Genomic DNA, 19,860 nt, shown 5'->3' with positions numbered 1-19,860 from the left:
CAAAACTCTGCCTATTCATTTATTTCTAAGTCAGTAGTATTTCTCAACTTGACATGCTGAAAACAGCCTGTTTGGCCTGAAGCCCCTCCAAAGCATCACTTCAAACACAGCCATTTCCCAGCCTCTGATTAAACAAATACACCGTTAAACTGCTTGGGATCACCAGAATTTTCCTCCCATCTCTAACAGCTTTGATCCTCAATTTGCAGAAGATATCTATCCAGCAAAACCTACTTTCAAAGGTTCATTTGACTAGTAATGTCCTTATGCCATGGCTGGCCATGGCACAGGCTGCCCAGGGCAGTGGGATGTCCCCGAGCTGCTGAAGCTGAACTCTCAGCCATAGGGTTTGGGTGGTGCTCTGTGAGGCCAGGGTTTGGATTCAGTGATTGTCATGGGTCAGTACAGGAATTTCTAGGATTCTATCACAGAATCACACAATTGTGGAGGTTGGAAAAGATCTCCAAGCTCCCCAAGCCCAACCCACTCTACCATGCCCACTGACCATGTCCCCATGTGCCACATCTCCACGGTTCTTCCCCATCTCTCCAGGGTCAGGCACCCACCACCTGTCCCTGGGCAGCCTATGCCAGTGTCTGACAGCTCTTTGGAGAAGTAGTTCCTAATAACATTGGAGAAGTTGTCTCTTCCAACCTGATATGCTAGTCCTACACTCATCTTGTGGACGAGATTGCTCATATCTCTCTGCAGAACAAGCACTGCCTTGCCACGGCATTTCTCTGCCACTGGGGCAGAGGGATCCTACTGCAGAACCTTGCATCCCATCCACTATCACACATCTCCAGCCCCATCTACCAGCACACCACGACACCAGGACATTCCTTCAAACGCCACCACCAGCTCAAGAGGTTAAATTTCTCCTTGTGTAGGACTTAAAAAGTCAATTTTTAAAGGGACACAAGCGTTGTTATCTTTGCTCCTAATGAAACCACCGAAGCCCACCTCCTCTAAGCCATCCCTCTGTTTGCTGGGGGAAGAAGCACCTGCGTTCACCCAGTCCCAAGGGACACCATAATGGCACCCATCGTTTCCAGGCACGTGTGTTCGTACCATGTCCTGTGTACAGCACACTCCACTCAAAACAGAAAGCAGAGAGTGGTCAAAAACCCTCAGGGCACATCCCAAAGCCACTTCATGATAAATACAAAACGCAGCCAGCAGACCTTTACCAACTGTTGGCACCCTCATATGTGGCTGCCCCGAATCCAACATTTCCTTGCATTCCTAGGCTAGAAAAGACCCTTTAGCATGGCTCAGCCCCACGGCTCATGTCCCCACCAACCTGAGAGATGTTGGACTGTGTCTTCTCGCTCTCGCCATCGCCCTCAGTCTTGTCGGTGAGCAGCCCCTGCACCTGGTACTCCAGCACGTAGCTGTCGATGAAGCGTTCCAGCTCCTCGATCTCCTGTGAGCGGCTGCTGCCCGCCTCCGAGGAGGCTGAGGCCACTGATGAGTTCTCCATCCTTTCAGCTGTGAGACTGCAGAGCGAGGGGACCTGGGGGAGAAAAAAGATGGGAAGTGAGTGCTGGTCCTTGGCTGCTTCCCTCTCCCATCTCCTCCAGGCACAGTCAACAGGCGTGTCTTTCACTTTCCCTACGTCTGCTAATTAGAGAGAGCAGCCAGGTTGGGCTTTGGCTGCTGTTCTCCTGTGGTTTACTGCAGGTTGGACACGTTTTGCTGTATTTCTGCATTTCCAATTCGTAGTAACTGCCCTGAAGATGACCTTACAGCATTTCTCTCCAGCCATCTTCAAGAGATCCCCTTTGCAATGATGTTTAGTAAAAAAGGCAGCAGGACAGAGTTGGGTGAGATGCTCCATCCAAACCTGCCGTGCGCAGCAGGATACCACAGATAACAGCACACAGATGTTCCAGCACCCAAAAGGTCCGCCTCTATTACACTCTTATACCTAAGGACCACATCAAACGTTTTGTCTGTCCTCCTCGCCACAGAAATATGGAAAGTTTGCCCAGAGCAGCGTGGGTGCCTCACCCCTGGGCCATGGATGGGCCCTGGGGAACCTGAGCTGGTGGGGGGCAGCCAGCCCATGGCAGGAGGTGGGATTTGGAGGGCTGTGAGATCCCTCATAACGCAACCATTCTCTGGTTCTATGATCTTTAACGTCCGTTCCAATCCAACCGTTCTGAGGCTCTCTGCTCTTTAACATCCCTTCCAACCCAACCATTCTACGGTTCTATGATCATTATTGTCCCTTCCAACCCAACCATTCCATGGCTCTGTGACCTTTCATGTCCCTTCCAACCCAATCATTCTACGGTTCTGTCGTCTTCAAGGTCCCTTCCAACCCAATCATTCCACGGTTCTATATCTTTTAGATCCCTTCTAACCCAATTGTTCTGTGATGCTATGCTTCTATGAAAAGCTTCTCCGGCAGGAAGCCAGCATGACTGCAAGCAGTCCGGCGAGGAGGTTTGGGTGTGGAGGTGAAACAGCAATCACACTAGAATCTATTTTTAATACTTGTTCAAAATGGATTAGGGTAAAAAAAGAGGGGAAAAATCCTGCAAAACGGCAAAGAATGCATCTGTGAGGAGACCTGCAGATAGCCTAGCCAAACCTCCAGAGAGAGACAGCAGCCAAGGTCACGGAGTGCAATGCATGCAGATTTTAGAAATGTTCTTACTGATGCTCAATGAAAACAAAGAACAAAGGAGGACAAGGCTGAGCAAATACAACTGGATGCACGTACCAAAATCCAAATGCCTTTTTGCTCCCAGGGGAGGACCACCACCGCCTGGCCCACGTTCAGGACGCAGATTTCATCCCCTGCCCTCCCTTGCTCTGCATATTTAGACTGGTTGGAGATGGGGATAAAATTACCCAGCAAAATCTGAGTCAGTCACGTGTCTTCCGGATGGGAAGGAGAGAAATCTGTTCCCAGCTTGTGCAATTTGCAGCTCCCGAACTATTTCTCATCTGTCACTGCTGAACAATTGCAGCTTCATTTGGAAACCGCTGAGAACGAGCAGTTCTGGCCTAAGGATTTTGTCTGCTCAAGGAATTATTCCCAAATGTGCCCAGACTGTCAAAAAGGCTCATTATGGAGATCAACATCGCACATTAGCTCCTGAGCAAAATCATGTGGCATGTTAAGAAGGAGAAAAATATAGAAGAGGAGCCCCAGAGAGAGAGCATGGAGCCCCAGCGGAGGGCATGCCTCTCACCCCTTAGCTAATTAGTGCCAATTAACAAATGAAAAGCGCCAGTTATTAAATGGAAAGTGTTACAGAAGAAGGGGACATCCAGGACCAGTGTTGTGGTCCCTAAGGGCCATACCAGCACGGAGAGGTCCCCACATCCCATCAGTGTTCTGCTCGTTAGCAACAGGAGAGGTGGTGGATTGAAAGGGACTGGATTTATCTGAAGTCAGCAAACAAGCACAAGGCTTAATATCCCAACTTAGCACAGCCCCAGCTTTGGGCTGTTCTCCCAGCAGCTCCCACCTTCTCCTTTTGGGTGTCATGGGTAAGGAAATCTTAGAGGCAGGTTTCCCAGTCTCTCTTGGATGAGAAGATCTTGGAGGACCTTTCCAACCTCGCTGATTCTATGATCTCATCTCGCCCTTATACAAAGAGGCTTGGAAACAAAACCCCAAACTCACACATGAGCAACAAAAGCACTGCAAACTGGGAAGACAACCAAGAGCTTTTTGGGGAGCAGCAAAGCCTTCGACTTATGTTGGTTCTCAACCCAGATACACTCCTGTATGATAAAAAATAGGAATCAACCTCAAATCTGGATTTTTCTTTTCCCACATTTCTCCCTCCTGCCCCCCCTTCTGCCAAAGAACAAAGGCTGTAAGCTTTTGGGGTCTAAAAACCATCTTCTGAACCCCTTCTATAAAGCCCATGCACTGCTCATTATTACTATAAAATATGGAAGTCTACAGATGTGCAAAGCGATTATTGCAACTTAGCAGTGATTAATAATAATTATACATTACAATGATGTTAATAGCTATTATTTTAAAGAGTGATCTAAACGGGTTTCTTCCCCTAGCCCTCCATTTACGCAGTTTTACCCTTAATCAGCAAATAAGCGTAATAAGAACGAGGATTTTTTTGACATTTGTACGTGCATCCAACAGACAGCATTCACACAACAGCACCCAAAGGTGCTCCAGGCTCAGAGCTCAAGGAACCAAAAGGTGAACAGAATGAATGAACCCCACAAGAGGCAACGGTTGGAAAACCTGCATCTCTTAGTTCCGTATTCTCCATTAAACCATTCCTGTGCTCATCCTCCAATACTAAAACAGAGCTGCTCCTAAGCAGGCTGACAGCCTCCAGACCACGACAAACCTGTCTGCCATATGGGATCCGTCAGCCCATGCTTTGCTTGGAACTGCTTCCCATAAAAGGAGACTGCAGTGCAAATGCTTCACGTACCACTGCAGCCACCTCTGTGCTGCTGGGAGCTGCTTCCACAGTCCCTGCCACCCTCCTGGGTGGCTTTTCCCTATTTCAGTAGCACTGAATTAACCACATGTCAGCACTCTGCAGAAGACCCTCCTGTCTCACACGTATCTCACACCCCGAAGATGCTGTGATTAAATCCTCAAAGTAAGCAACACGGCCCCCAAATCAATGTCTCCCTTCCTTTCCATCAGCTTCCTCGCCTGCCCACACTTCTTTCTGGGGTCGGGCAGCAAGGCAAGGCACTTGGTCAAAGCCTCCACCACCTCCCTCACCCCGTGTGTCCACCACCCTGCCCAAGCCATATTTCTGTTTTTATGGCTCTCTTTGGCCTTCAATTTTCTGTTTGACATCTGGCTGCATTTAGGTCAGGCAGTAAAATTTGATGAAACCCTTTCCTTTCTGCTGCCTTTTCCCAAGCATGAAGTAAACGAGCCACAATTCAGACAGTGGACCCACTGGATCCCAGTAAGGCTCTCCTCCATCAGATCCCAGCATGTCTCCCCTCTACTCCCCTCTTCTGATCCCAGAAGGGTTTCAGTCCACTAGGTCCCAAATAGAGCTCTGGATCCCTAACAGGGCTCTGCTTCATCAGACCCCAATTAGGCTCTCCTCCATCAGATCCTATTAGAGCTTCCCTCCAACAGACCCCAGTAGGGCTCCACTCCATCGGACTCGAATCAGGGCTCCACTCTTTCAGACCCCAATAGAGCTTCACTCCGTCAGTTCACAACAGGGCTCCCCTCTGGTCAGATCTGAAATAAGGCTCCCCTCTATGGGATCCAAATAGGGCTCCACACCACTGGACCCAAACAGGGCACCCCTCCAGTGGAGGCTCCCCTCCATCATATCCCAAAGAGAGCTTTGCTTCACTGAAACCCAACAGAATTCTCCTACATCAAATCCCAGTACAGCTCCACTGGACCCCAACAGGGCTTTCCTCCACCAGATCTGAAACTGGGCTCTGCTCCATCAAAACCCAACTGGGCTCCCCTCTGTTGCATCCCAGTGTGGCCCCCCTCCATCGAACCCCAAATAGGGTTCTCCTCCATCGGACCCAAATTGCAGTGGTGTGTGCAGAAGGATCCCATTTGGGATTGGAGCTCCTGTTCATTGTCATAGCCCTGGCTCACTTTTCACCCCCCCCTTTTAATGAGCTCCTGCAGCAGCAATATTTTCTCTTTTAACGTGGCAGAATTCCATCAACAAGTAATTAGTGATGTGCCTTCCTCCAACAGTGAGAGCATCGTGATGAGCAAAGAGAGCAGCTCCGGTGTGCAGTGTGGCAGCAGCAGTTGCCATGGAGAAGTAGGAACACTGCACTCAGGTATCACCACATCTCAGACAAGCATCACGTGCAGGCTTCGGATTCGCTGCTCCAGTATCCTTCAGGATGACAGCACGTAAAGCACAGCACTGCAAACGGTTCCATCTCGGAGCTGATTCTTTTCTAATTAAGCCCCGAACACCTTGCAGCGAGCGGCTGCTGCTGGATCCGGCTTTAGGCTTTTCGGTATGGCTGCAGCCACGGCTGGCTGAGCATTCGCTATATTTCATCATCTCCTTTGGTTTCTGCTACCTGGCGATGCAGAAAAGCCCCAATGACAGCTGAGACGCCCAGCAGCTGCCACATCTCGGTGCCATCGACGTGCCCGGCATGTCACCGAGCAGGCGGGTGCCACCGTGAATCAGGACGGAGCCATTCCCATTAGAATAAACACAAACAACGAGGAAGGAGGAGGGGGAGCTCCCTGCTGTGTGGGGCTCCAAAGCGCCAGCTCTGCTCCCAGGATATGAGGCAAGAATCCTCTTGTGCTGCGCCATAGGGTCCAGGTGCCACCGCGCAACATCTGCGGTCTGAGAAATGTCCCCAAATGGCTGCAGACAGGAGGGGTTCACCTCACCTGACCTCCTCGCCACCCCCACCCCAACACCACCGACCTTGGTAGCAGGAAGACAAAGCCAGGAGGGTGCCAAGTACAAAAGGGCACAGGATCTGACCCAAACCAGCTGCCGATGTAGCGACCCAAGGCAGAAGGGAGCACGGAGAGGCAGATCCCTGCTTGCTTCGCTGCCACAAGAGATCTCCTGCAGCTGGGGGGAGGGTGGATGTTTTCCCCTTGCTACACAAAACCAAACCCCTCTTCACCCTCACAAACAAAAAGCCTCGAGTTACGTCACAGCTGTGTGCTCCATTATGTCAAGTCTGTGCGCCTTCCTGCCTGCGGGGAGGATGGTACCTTTGGTGTGTGCTGGGTGCTGTGAGAAAAAGAAAGGGAAAACCCAACAATGAATCAAAGGAGAGCAGACGTGGGATCCCGGGCACACCAGGAAGGTATTCTCCTTGTATGCACGGAGAGGGCATCTGCACCCTCACAGTGCAAAATTCCTCGGCTAGCAGAGAGTGTGTCCCCCATCCCAGTGCCACATTGCTCCCAGTGTGTGTGTTAAACACCCCTTGCAGACTTATTCCATACATTCAACCACACATTCCTACCCCACGCTCATTCACCCCTGCACATAAGGTCTTTTGCAAATAACCGAAGGGGGACCATTATCAGAAAGCAAATCTTTTCTTTCTGGGCACTGAGGCAACATAATGGGCACTTGTGCAGTGAAAAGCCCCGTAATCCTAAAAGACACATCCATCCCCCGTGGGGATGTCAGCAGGGCATGGCGATCCCCGCAGCAGCGTGGTGACCTCATGGAGGGCACCCATCCCCTTCCAACACACAATGGCAATCAGCACTCCCTGCATCTCAGGGATGCAGCTCACCCCAGTGCAGAGGAGTGCATCCCCTGCTCTGCCCCCAGGAGCTTTTCTGAGTCTTTAAATGCCTTCAGTGCTAAGAGACGACTGAAAGAAAGCAGCAGCCAGGACGCCCATGTCCACAAGACCTTGCAAACATTTTAGTGGAAAAGAACAAGAATCGGGAAAACGGGCAGTTCTGTACAGACAGAACAAGGAAAGGTCTCCTATGGATTTATTTCACCTATCCCTGGGGTAGGACACATGGCACAGTGTCTGACCCTTGCACATTGGGGCGCATCTGACCTGAGCTGGCTGCCAAATCCTTCCCTTCCCTGGGGCTGACAGTGTCCTCCTTCGCTCCGTTCTCAATCTGTGCCATGGTCTGGATGTGCTCCAGACAGCAGGCTTCCATCCAGAGAAGTGATCGCATTTCACAGAAGTGACTTCTATTCCAACCTGATGAATAATCCCAACAAACCTGGCTCCCTGAGAATGGACCAGCCTAAAAGGCACAGCTTTGCCATATCCCAGACCACTGGCATCCACCCTCTGGGCCATTTTGTAGGAAACCGAGGGTTCGATTCACTGGTTCATTATTTTCTCCACCACTACAGGGGTGGGTCACACCTGCTCTCTGTTCCCCATAGATAACAAATGCCACCTGGCATTAATGACCTTCCACTATTAATGACCCTATATCCATTTTTTCAACCTGTGAAGAAGCACAGCATAACCTGAACGTTCTCCCATGGATCTTCCAACAGTAATTCCAAGAGCAAATGTGAAACTCAGCTGGACCACCAACATTGCTCCAACGACATTTTGGGAAGAGGCCACAGCTCACTGTGACCAGCAGGGAAACTCCAGGTGCTGAGAACAGCAGGATGTCCTGGCCATATACCATCAATCCCACAGCTCAGAACCTGTCCTACTGCACCCCACTGGGACGTGTCCTCCAATGAACCAACACAGTCCCTCAACAATTCAACACCATCCTTCAATGAACCAGCCCCATCTTTCCACGAACCAGTCTTTAATGAACCAACCCCATCCTTCAACAGTCCAACCTCAACCTTCAACAACCCAATACCACCTTTCAATGATCTAACACCATCCTTCAGTGTTCCAACCCCACCCCTCAACAATCCAACCTCAACCTTCAACAACCCAATACCATCTTTCAATGATCTAACCCCATCCTTCAATGTTCCAACCCCATCCTTCAATGTTCCAACCCCATCCCTCAATGTTCCAACCCCATCCCTCAACGAACCAACCACATCCTTCAATGAACCAATCCCACAAATATCAAGCGGGGGAACTCCCTAGACAGGAATTTTAATGCAATACTGGCCAGTCACCAGCCTTTGTTTTGGGGCTGAAAGTGCATCTGTTTGTGCAGTCTCTTCCAGACTGGCACAGCAGTCACCATGCGTGTCCCCAAAGCCCTGCTGGTCCCTGCAGTGCCACCTCCTGCTCATCCCACTGGTGATGATGCTGCAAGTGTCGGTGCAGCGATGCGTATCACCCAGGGGATCACTGGGTTTGATTAATACAAGGTAAATGAAGCTCAGCTCAGAGAAGTCCCAGCGGATGGGTAAGGACGGGAAGGTTTTCATTAATGTGAAGCAAATGTAGGTGACAAACAGGATGAGTACATTTTGCTTATCTATGTCATTATTGCAAATAACTGGTTAGAGGGCATGTGTGTCTCTACAGCCACCTGTAAAACACAGATCTGGGGCTATTTGCTCACCTGCTGCAGTCCCTGGCTCCTGGAAGGAGGCACCCCCAGGAAAGCAGCCATGTCACTGCTGTCCCAGCTACCCAGGTGTTCCCTTCCTACAAAGCCCTACATCTCACCTTTCTCTCCAAGCCCCATTACTTTGGCCTATGTGGGATGGGCTGAAACCCCAGAGCCAGAAGCAGAGAGCAGCGTTGGGGCTGGGGACTGTTGTCACCTCCCCCTAGCTGGGCTAAAACCAAGGGAAGTGTCACAGAAGATACAAACCCACAGCCTTTTTGGCTTCAAACTCATAGGGATGTGGCTCATGGGAAGGAACAGGCACAACCAGCACCCTGACCTGGCACCCACGCCTTGTTTGCTTGCTTCTCATCCAAGGTCAAGCTCATTGAAGCAGCTCAGATAATCTCAAAGCAAACTTTAACTCTTGAGTGGAAAAGGGAGTGTTTGGGGAAACACTGAGCTGCCTGCAGGGAGCAGCTCAACCTGGCTGGCAAGCTGGCAACCCGTCCCAATACAAGGGCTGTAAAGGACTGACCTGGGGATTACCTACAGGCAACCCAAACGGGGTGTGTTTACTACAAACACAGACTGGCCAGAAATACTTATTTTGATAAGTTTGTCTCATAACCCAACCAGCTCACAGAATCACAGGACCATGAAAGTCCAAGATCCCCAAGCCCAACTTCAACCCATACCCACCATGCCCACCACGGCCATGATTCTGGAACACCTTCATGAATGGTGACTCCACCACACCCTGGTCCAATGGTGCCCAGGTCCAATTCCCACAGCAGGTATGAGATTTAGACTGCAGGGGAAATTTCTATATTCAGAGGCAGTGAGACCCCAGCACTGCTGCCCAGAGGAATGTGGGTGCCCCATCCCTGGAGGTATCCAAGGCTGTGTATGGGGCCATGGGCAGCCTGAGCTGGTGTAGGGCAGACAGGTCATGGCAGGGGTGGGGCTGGGGGGGCTGTGAGGTCCCTTCCAACCCAACCATGCCATGACTCTATGACAAAAGCTCAGAGGCACATCTTCAGTGTAGTTTTACATTGGTCCTGGGGAGAACCATCTGCAGCTTCAGCAGGAGCACCGTGGCAGGGAGCCTGCTGCTCAGGCATCTTTGACCTCAGAGAAGCCAATACAGCACCCAGAGTACTTAGCACCTTTTTAGCCAAAGTACATTTAGGAAAAAAAAAGGAAAAAAAAAAAGGTAAAATGGAATTTGCTTATTCAAGCAACTGTTAACAGCATACAACAGAGCCACAGATGAAGCAGCTAAGCTTATGAAGAGACTGAGAAAGGCACTTCTGGAATAAACGATACAGTACATTTGGCCAAGAAAACAAACCCTGCGTCCAACCTTGGCTTACTGTGAGCACTTGGAGACTGTATAGGAAAGTGGGAGGAATGCAAACAAACAGCATTACTGACCCAGCACCTGGATGCTGAGTGGCACAGGGAATGCTAGGGCTTGGTGCTGGGTTCTCCCAGTCCCACTGGAGTTCTATTCTGAGCAATTAATGGCAAAAGAAGGGGAGGGGAAAGAAAAACCAAAAAAAAAAAAAAGTCACATCACTTGTTTTCCAGCAGCCCAGTTCAGCTTGGTGAGTTTTAAATAGTTTGGTCAAGTCAAAGCGTTGGAAAGAATTCTCCCTATTTGCAGGGTTTGGTCCTTCTAAATAAAGGAGTTTTGCTTTTGTTCCTCCGCTGCTTTCCATTCAGCAGTGCAAAACCATCCAACACCTTCTGCTTTGGATTGGACTAGCTACCTCAACTTGGTGCTATTTGCAACCAGTGATCTTCCAATGAAATCAAACAGCTCCATCTTGAGCACAGCTAAAAACCCTCATACCCCCCCTTGTTCCTCACAGCCACCTCGGTCAGAGCAATTCTTCCAAGGGTCAATTAATAGAAAAAATACAATAAAATTAATAAAAACCCCACACTTACCACCAATTCCTTATTCTCATCCCCGATTCTCCTGTGTAGGAGAGCTCAGAGTACGTGAGGATAACGTGGGGCACACCCAGCACTGAGCAGATCATTTCATGTACTGCTGCAATTCATGCGTGTTAGCAGCTAGAAACACACAGGAACTTCAGGCAAGCGTCAAATGTGTCACTTTTTCTTTTTTTTTTTATTTAACTTAAATAAGAGGGAAATGGGAAGACCCCCATCCCACCCCTGAAGGGAGCGTGGACTGATGCAGCCCCAATTGCTTTTTCAGGCTCTCTGCTCATGGAGATGTGTGTGGTTCAGCATGAGGAGCTCCTCGTGGGGCTGCAATGAAAATATTTACTCTGCCACAGATAGCAGCAAGGCCGCAGCAACCCTGCTGCAGATACAGCCCAGCTGATGCCTGCACACTGCTCCCCTGTCCCCTTCCAGGATACTGAACAGAACAGGGGGGAAAAAAAACAGGTTTCGGGTGTGGTGCTGACTTGCTGTTTGCAGGCAGTGCTGTCAAGGAGCTGCTAACCTCGTTGATCCCATCAGGTGCTTTAGCACAGGGCTTATCACTAAGCTCTGCCCGGCACGGGGCACAGGGCTATAAATGTCTGCTGTCTGCCCAGCTGTACTGCTGGGCCTCCTCAGATGTTGGGGAGAAACAGCTGTTTGGGACTGAACTCACCCAAGATGCAAGGCTTTGCTGTTTTGCTCTCCATCTCCCAGGCTGGCCTCCATTTATCCATGCTGATGGTGCTGTTAAATCCTGCTGACATGCTGCAAATCCCTGCCCTGCTGGAGGAGAACACGGCACCTTCTGGAAGTAACCAGCCCCTGTCAGTGCCCAAACCAACCCTTCTGCAAAGGGGGTGGGCAGGGAGCAGGGCAGCAGGAGGACCAAAGATGGTGCACAAACCAACCCTGCAACCACGAGCAGGGCAGGGAGCTCCAACACAGCACAGCATTCCCACCCATAACTCAGGCAGAGGGAGGACATCATCCAGCACACGTGTGCTTGGGGAACAAAATGGGGCTGTGATGAAGGGTGGGACGAGGTGGGGTTGGCCCACTGTGGCTGCAGGGTCATGCAGTGAGGTGCCAAAAGGCCCAGCTGGACACAGTGGGGTGTCCAACGAGGCTAGGAGAGGTGATTCACAGGTGTGCCACTGAGCAGGAGAGAATTCCTGCTCTTTGGCTTGCCTGGCTTGAGGGAATGGACAATAATATCAAAGGAATGACAGGAAATCAAGCAGCAGCTTGGAGGAAGAGCCGGTGAACCCTGCACTAACAGGGAAAGAGCAAGATTATCATAATTAGGTCAGCTGGTGATAAGCTTTCTCAGAGGCACACATGCCCACGAGAGCTGCTGCACTGCCATAAAGTGGCAACATCCCCACGGAGCCAATAAAGCCAGGCACAAGGTTTAAACCAGGGACAGGCTTTCACAACAAGGCACAAGGTCTCTCCTCCCACTTCATCAAAGCCAGAAGAAACTTCTTCCCAGAGGCAAGCAGCCAGGAGGTGTAGGCTGAGCTCTGGGAGAAAGGCTCAGGTCAGCATAGAGCTCAAAAGCACAACAAGTGAAGGCTCAAGCTCCAGAAAGCCAGGAGCAAGGAGGATGACCTCACTATAAGGCACGTACAAGCTTTTCCCCATGCAAAGGGAGCTGGAGGTTTCATGTTATCCATCTCTTCCTCCAGGCTGGATCACACCAGCTCTGCCATCCCAGCAGCCTTAAGGCATGGCACGAGGAGATGAAAAGGTCCCAGCTCCAGCCCTGGAGCAGAAATTTGGCTGAGCTCACCTCCAGATGTCTGAAATTGGCCCAAGCAAACAGGAAAGGGAGACCAAAGGGGAGGATGTGCATGCTGTCCTGCCCCTCCTCTTGCTTCCTCACCATCTGTACCATGGCAGAGCCATCAGCTGTCTCCAATTTGGCTGTGCAACCCTGCAGCCCAACCTCCAGCCCTACGTGATGCTGTAGGAAGTGAACACATTACTGCAGGAGCTCTCAACCCAGCACACAGCCCCTACCCTACACACCAACCTGCCCCAGGGATGCTTCATGCAACCTTTACTTCCCCACAGTCACTACAGATCCCTGCCCAAAGAGCAAGAGAACTCCTTAAAAACACACAGATATTTCCCATATTACCCCTGGATTGTGCAGAAGACCCTTGTGCTCAAGGCTGATGTTCAGCCTGCCAACCCCTCCCTCACCCTCCCAAGCAATGCTCTGATGCTGCCCTGTGCCCCAACCTCTCTCCAGCAAATCACAATGCAACAGCTACCATTTCTCACGCATTTGGAATCAAGAGTTCGCTGCTTTTTTGTTAAAATAATTGCCTAATCAAATGCATCACTTCCAAGCTGACACTCCTCCTAATGTTTTAATCAATAGATGCAGATGCTCAGGAGAGAGCTGATGTGGCCTGAGTTACCGTAAGCACTGCAAGGACATGGCCATGTCTTGTCACTCGCGTCACAGGGTGATGTGGAACTCAAGGGGAGCACAGCAGAGTCAACAAATGCCAAAACAGTTATGCTGCTGAACAACAACATGCCAAGTAATGAATGGCCTTGGACAGCTACATGATTTGTTTGGAATTCTAAGGAGGAAAAAATAAAAATAAAAATGTTGGGCACAAGCAAACCAAACCCCAGCTGGCTTCCTGAAAGCATCACAGCTTGGTGATGGCCAGCCTCAGCTCCACAGCACAGCCTGCCATCTCTGTACAAATAGCTGCAAATTTCCCAGTTCCACAGCCACCAGCATTGATCAACTTATCACCAAGCAGGCTGGAATCACAAAGCCCTTGAACCATTAAGGTTGGATAAGATGTCAGAGATCCCCAGGCCCAACCCACCCCCCTGTGCCCACTGACCATATTCTCAAGTGCCACATCTCCATGGTTCTTGAACACCTCTAGGGATGTGGACCCCTCCACCCCCCTGGGCAGCCTGTGTCAATGCCTGACAGCTCTTCAGAGAAGAATTTTCTTTTAATATCCAACCCGAACCATTACTTCGTCTCCTATTGCTAGTTTCCTGGGAAACTAGATATTTATAAGCATCTCCCATTCAACTTGTGCATTACAGCCAGCACTGCCATCAGAAAGCCTCCCCTTTGTAACCTCCCTGGTACACAGCTCCACGAGACAAAAGCCACGTGAGGAACAGGGGAAACGTGCCTCCTGCATGGCAACCACAATGTATCCAGAAACATCTGACAAAACTGGACGGGTCTGCTTCAACAGATCTCAGTAAAGGTGACATGTAACTCGTGTCCTCAGCTCTTTGCTCTTTACTGCGAAATCCTGGGGTCACCAAGGACCTTTTATGGGGAATTCAAAGAGATGCCTCTGCCACCTACAGGAGCTGCTCAGCATCAGAACTCTCACCAAAAACCTGCGAAAGCCTAAAATTCACCACTCCCCAAAATCCAGCGCTGTCAAAGCGGGGTCAAGTCCCTGCTGCCTGCATCACAGACCAAAGGTGAGGACAAGCTAGGAAGCATCAGCAGTCCTCCTGCTAAAGCCATTGAGGAACAAAGGCACGCAAGCCAGAGACGACCCAGGAGCTGAAAGTCATAAACAAAGGGATGCAGAATTTCCCAAGCAGGTCAAAAACGCCTTCTGGGTTTGAGAGTTTGGGTTTGGTGGGGAGAGGAAGGACTCTGGGTAGGCTGGGTTTCTAAGTTCCCCTCAGAGCAAAGTGATGCTGCAGCCAGCGGTGTTGGCTTCCAGCAAAAGACAACAATTAACCTGAAACAAATGCACTCTTTTTCTTGCAAGGCAGCACGTGGCGTGCCATCAGTTCTCTCCAAATGACCCCACACAAGCCCGTTCCCCTCTGCTGCTATCAGGGCTCGCAGGTCCCCAGGCTGGCAGCTTGTTCTCTTCAAGCAGCGTGCTGTGAGGATACGCCTGGCACATCGTCCGCCCCCAAAACGTGCCTTTTCTCACCCAAACATGGGGTGAGGAAGCAGACGGGCTGCTGTTGCATGGAGCACTCATACGGTGAGGTGTGCGGGGAGCAGAGCCCAGCCGGCAGGGATGACTGTGCAGAGACAAGAGAGGAATGGCTGAGTCACTTCCTCCCCCACAGCCCTAAATAGAGTAAAGAAAATCGTTCTGCGAGCTGACAAGGAACAGAATCCCCAGAAGAAAAAAGAAAGAAAAAAAAAAAAAGTGCAAGTAGTGATGGCAGAAAGGGAAGGGCAGAGCAGGTGGCCCCAGACTGCAGCTGTAAGTAACAGCCGTCACCAAGAAGGCAGCACAGGGCATGGCTTCCCATTCAGCTCTTCTGAATCTGGTGTCCACCAAGCAGCTCCAAGCCCTGCATCCAGTGAAGATGACCACCAAGGGCCCATGGTTGTGCAGGTCCCTTCCAACACAACCATTCTAAAGTTCTGCAATCCCTTAGGTCCCTTCCACCCCAACCATTCCATGGCTCTACGATTCTACAATTCTCTGTCGAAAAGCCACCATGCTACACCTCAGTGAGAAGCTCCTACACCAGGATGCTCCCATTCCCCATTAGCACCCCACAGACAGCTAGGCAGTACACCCAGGTGCTGTCCTGTTCCATAAATCCCGTCAAGGGCTTACAACTTCTGCTCTGTGCAGTGCCAATCGCGGCACATCCTTGCCGCCTACTCAGATGGCAGGTGATGCAAAGAGGGTTAGACATGGAAAATCCTCTTGAATTCAGAGATTTGGGGCCATATCTTGGACTAACAGCTCTTTGGAGTGGGTTTTTTCAGTATCAGTAGGTTCAGTGCCCCAAAGTGCTGCCATAACACAAGAGGCCATAATGAGGTGTCCCACAGGGCACAGAAAATCCCTGCTGCCAGCTGATGGAGGGGACCAGGTTTAGATCTCCAGCAGTATCCCTACAGCTGACTCCTTATTTGGGCTCAGCCTGGATTTTTTGCTTAAAAAACATTTTGTGAGGCTTAGAGCTGGCCCCACCATAAACCTCAAATCCCACTGGGTGTCACCAAGGTTACCCACCTGCACCCAGCCAACATCACTGCTGCAGCCCCTCCCTGTGGGCAGGAAGAAATTGGGATTTCCCTCTTCCACCCATTTCCTTAAAGCATCTGATCTGCATTCCTCTGTCCAATTTGGCTGAAATCAATCCCGGGGTTGAAACATTTCTGGAGGAACAACAAGCGAAATCCCATCTGACTGCATAAACCTCATCTCTGTAAACAAAATAATAACAGTAAAAAAAGCACAGAAATGGGAAAGAAGCCTCAGTTTGAAGTGGCTACTGCCCCTCAATAAATAAATCTTTCACCTCACGTAATGCATATGAAGAAAAAAGGCCACTCAGTGTGCTCCTTTGGGCTGATTCCTGGAAACAGGCTGTGTGCCCCACCAATACTCAAAGCCTGGGAAGGACAGCCAGCACCTCAGGGTTTTAACAAAGCCCTGCATTGCTGGCGTGCTGCAGGATTTAGGGCTCGGCTAGGGGGTTTTCCTTGGCCAGACCACCACACCACTGCTGTGACGGTGCAAGCTTCCACCCTTTCCAAAGTTCCGTATGGGTAAATGATGTCCCCAAAGTGATATCCCCCAAAAGTGACATCCCCCATACAGAGAACCCCCAAACCACTAAACCCATGCTCCTAACATTGCCATCCTCTAAAGCAACATCGTCCAAATTGTCAGCCCTCAAACTGACGTCCCCCAAAGCGACAGTCCTCAATCTGACAGCCCAGACCTCTTGGCTGAGCACAGGGTGACCTCCATCCCTGTGAGTGGAGCTGGTTGGACAGAGGCAGCTCCACACTCCAGCCCTGACCCGACATCACAACACATTGTGCAAAAAGACAAAAAATGTCATTTAATGAAATATGTACCAGCGCAAAGCCTCCAGCTGCCACCAAATCCATCAGCTTTGGATGCTAAGGACAAAGCACGGCGTACCTGGCTTGCTCCTTGTTGCAGGATGCAGGAAGCCGGGGGCAGCTGTGTGTCTGCTGTGCACGCCTGTCCCTCTGACAGCTCCAGAAGGAAGGGGAAGGCTTACTTGCAATCAGGCCAATTAAAAGAGTCGTTGACGCCCTCCACAAATTGCTGCACACTGTGAGATGCTCCAACAGCAGGCTCCTTGCAGAGGGGTGAGGCGGGATGTGGTCCTACAGAGACCTGAGTGAGAAGTAGAGGTGGGTCACCACAGCTCCCCCTGCCATGGAGAAACCAGTTCGTTGGGTTTGGTCCTTTTGCTGTCTCTGCCCCCTGGGGGAAAGAGGCTGGGGGATGGAGGAGCAGAGAGAATGGAAGCAATGCCCTTCCCAAAGCACAAAGAACTCCTGGCCACCATGTGGTCCTCGGAGCCTTGCATGGCTACAGATGACCCCAAAGAAGAACTAAAACCTGATGGAGTTGTGTGTGTCCCTCTTCACTGCAGGGAGTTGGACCTGACGGCCTTTAAATCTCCCTTCCAGCTCAAACCACCCTACAATTCTATTCTACAGTAACTGCTTTGTTTCAGCAGGGAAGTTGGTGGTTGGATGCAAAAATAGTTTAAAAATACCCAATGGCATCTCCATCTCAGCCTGAAATGAATTTCAATTCGGGTCAGCAGCGAGGCATCTATATTGTAAATGCCTGTAAGTACACACTCAAGCAACATTATTTCAATTTGTATAAAAATATAAATAAAATGGCCATTCTCCCAAATGAACAGCAATTCCTGGCTAGCAGTGCTGGCCCTTCACTCCTGATGACTCAGTAATGACACTCGTGGAGCAGAACTTCTCCAAGGAGTTTCACAAGGACAACCTGAAGTATTTATGCACAATACCTGCCCATAAGCCCTAACAACACCACACATCTTCTAAACAGAAAGCTCCAGCCTGAGCTGCCCCAAACGCACCAGAGGACGGCTAACTCTGAAACCTACTGATGTCACACGCAATGTGAATGTTTGATTCTGCTAAACCAATGCCAGGACTCAGCCAGAGGCTCGCTCCAGCAGCAGGAATACAAACATACAGAGGTTTCAGGAGGGTCTGCTTGCAACTCCGTACAGAATATGGGCAGAAATGCAACTGGTGCTAACTGCTGCAATCTCACCTTGCTCCCATTAGAAAAGAGCAGGGGAAAGGATAGGTGCTGCGAGGAAGGGGGACAAACCCCAAAACTGGGAATAGAGAGGAGGGTCAGGGTGGCACAGCTATTGCCAACAAAGTTCAGAAAGCATGAGCAAGTGCTGAAGGGCATCTCCTCATCTCCCTCCCACAGCCCGCGAGGGACAACAACCACAGATTATGTTTCCATGCTTTGCACATCACTGTGCGAAGGAGGAACTGCCTGTGGACCATTCCCATCCCAGGGCTGAGCTGCCAGGCTTAGCATGCAGGGCTGACTCAGCTCCAGCAGCAAGTGTGAGAGCAAGGAGCCACCTCAGACAGCTCCCTGCTCCCTCTGCCAGCACAGCACCGGGCTCAGCTCATCTCAGGAAGGACTCTGAGAGCCCCGGGTGCCGGGCTTCCTCCTGCAGCTCCGCTGAGATGTGCCGTTTTGCTACACGTGGATGTGACGTGGCATCATTCTGCTTCTTAAAAGCAACTTCTGGTCTGAGAAAGGACAACAAGAGGAGCTGGGCGATGTTAAAACACCTTAAATGTGGCATGGGGCATCTGCAGAGCCTACAGGTGCAGGTACTGCAGAAGGGCCTATGCTACAAACAGCCAGAGGAATGTGATTTAAATGCAAACGCAGCCCGAGCTGCCCAGGACAAGGCAGAAAGAGCATAGATCTGTCCCAGACTGCGGTTTTCCCAGCTCGGTAGAGCTCTGACAGGGTGCTGTGACGGCATCCAACAGCAGAAACCCATCCTAGGGGTGTGACTATGGCCGAGGGACGGGCACGCTGGGGTTGCATTGGGGATGCCGGAGGTTTTCTGCCGCCTTCACAGTCCCGCGGTTCTGCGACCAGCCGGCCACGCTGCGGCGCGTCTGGGTGGGGACAGGACGGAGCCAGGCGGCTCAGCGCCCGTGCCACCTCCGCACGTTTCTCTGCCGGCGGCGACCTCCCGAGCGCCCAGCCGAGCGGTGCTGGAAGGGCGGCACGCGAGAAGGCAGGCAGCGCGGGCAAGACAAAGGGAAGCAAGCTCAGCCGGGGTGCAGCGGGGCGCGCCGGGCGCTCACGGCCTCCTCCCCGCACGTGCAGGGGGAGCCCGGCCTCGGCTCTGCAGCACTGCGGGTCGGGGCTGCCGCTCTGCAACGGGAGCAGAACCGCACGGCCGCCGCCCGCACGCACCGCGGGGCGATCCCCGCAGATGGGAAAAAACGACCGCAACGGACCGATCCGTGCGGCACCGCGACCGCCCGGCCGCCGCGCGGACCCCTCCCCCGTGAGCCCCCCCCCTCCCCCTCTCCGGGCTCGGACAGAGCCGGCGGCTGTCAGCCGTCGTCACGTCCTTACAGACACAGCGGCACGGGGCCGGAGGGCGGCACGTCGCGGGAAAGGGAATCCGGGGGAGCGGCGCCCCGAGCCGGGCGGGCGGCCCGCTGCGCCCCGCCGCAGGGCACGGAGCCCGCGCGGCCACGCTCACAAAGCCCCGCCGCCCCCCGCCGCCCCCACCCCTCCGCGCGGCGCCCGGTCCCCCCACGCGGCCGCGCCCGCCCCCCGTTACCGGATGGCAGCGCTCCAGGCCGGCGGGAGGGGCGCCGCCCGGCCGCCAGCAGCAGCTCCGCCGGAGGAGCCGGGCAGTGCCGGGCCCTGACGTACCGCCCGCCCCCCGCCCCGCCCCGCGCGGGCCCTGCCGGGAGCTGTAGGCGGCGGGGCGGCTCCGAGTGCCCGGATCTGCGCTGAGAGCCCGGCTCTGCCCTGCGGCCGCGCCCCGCGTTCAGCCGCCGCCGTGCCGTGCTGCCCGCACCGCCGGCACGAGGAGCCGGCCGAATCACATCCCAGTGGTGCTCTCTGCCGTGGTTTTGG

At 52.1% G+C, this 19,860-nt stretch overlaps 1 protein-coding gene across 6 annotated transcripts in view; it reads right to left on the bottom strand.

Annotated features, from left to right (window-relative positions):
• The window catches only part of CTIF (cap binding complex dependent translation initiation factor), a 95,334-nt gene extending 75,474 nt beyond the window's left edge, over positions 1–19,860 (bottom strand). For 4 of the 6 annotated variants that reach the window (XM_090132288.1, XM_090132289.1, XM_090132290.1 and 1 more), the window contains exon 1: positions 1,304–1,516. In XM_090132288.1, coding sequence (XP_089988414.1) covers positions 1,304–1,483 — 180 coding nt within the window. In that variant the 5' untranslated portion in view covers positions 1,484–1,516. Of the gene's footprint in view, positions 1–1,303; positions 1,517–16,842; positions 17,065–19,558 lie in introns of those variants that run through there. The other 2 variants (XM_031597096.2, XM_031597097.2) reach the window with 2 other exon arrangements.

This window comes from Phasianus colchicus, chromosome Z (genome assembly GCF_987193195.1).
Source record: "Phasianus colchicus chromosome Z, bPhaCol1.hap1.1, whole genome shotgun sequence".
Taxonomy (NCBI): Eukaryota; Metazoa; Chordata; class Aves; order Galliformes; family Phasianidae; genus Phasianus; species Phasianus colchicus.
This window is presented reverse-complemented; position numbering and strand designations above follow the sequence as displayed.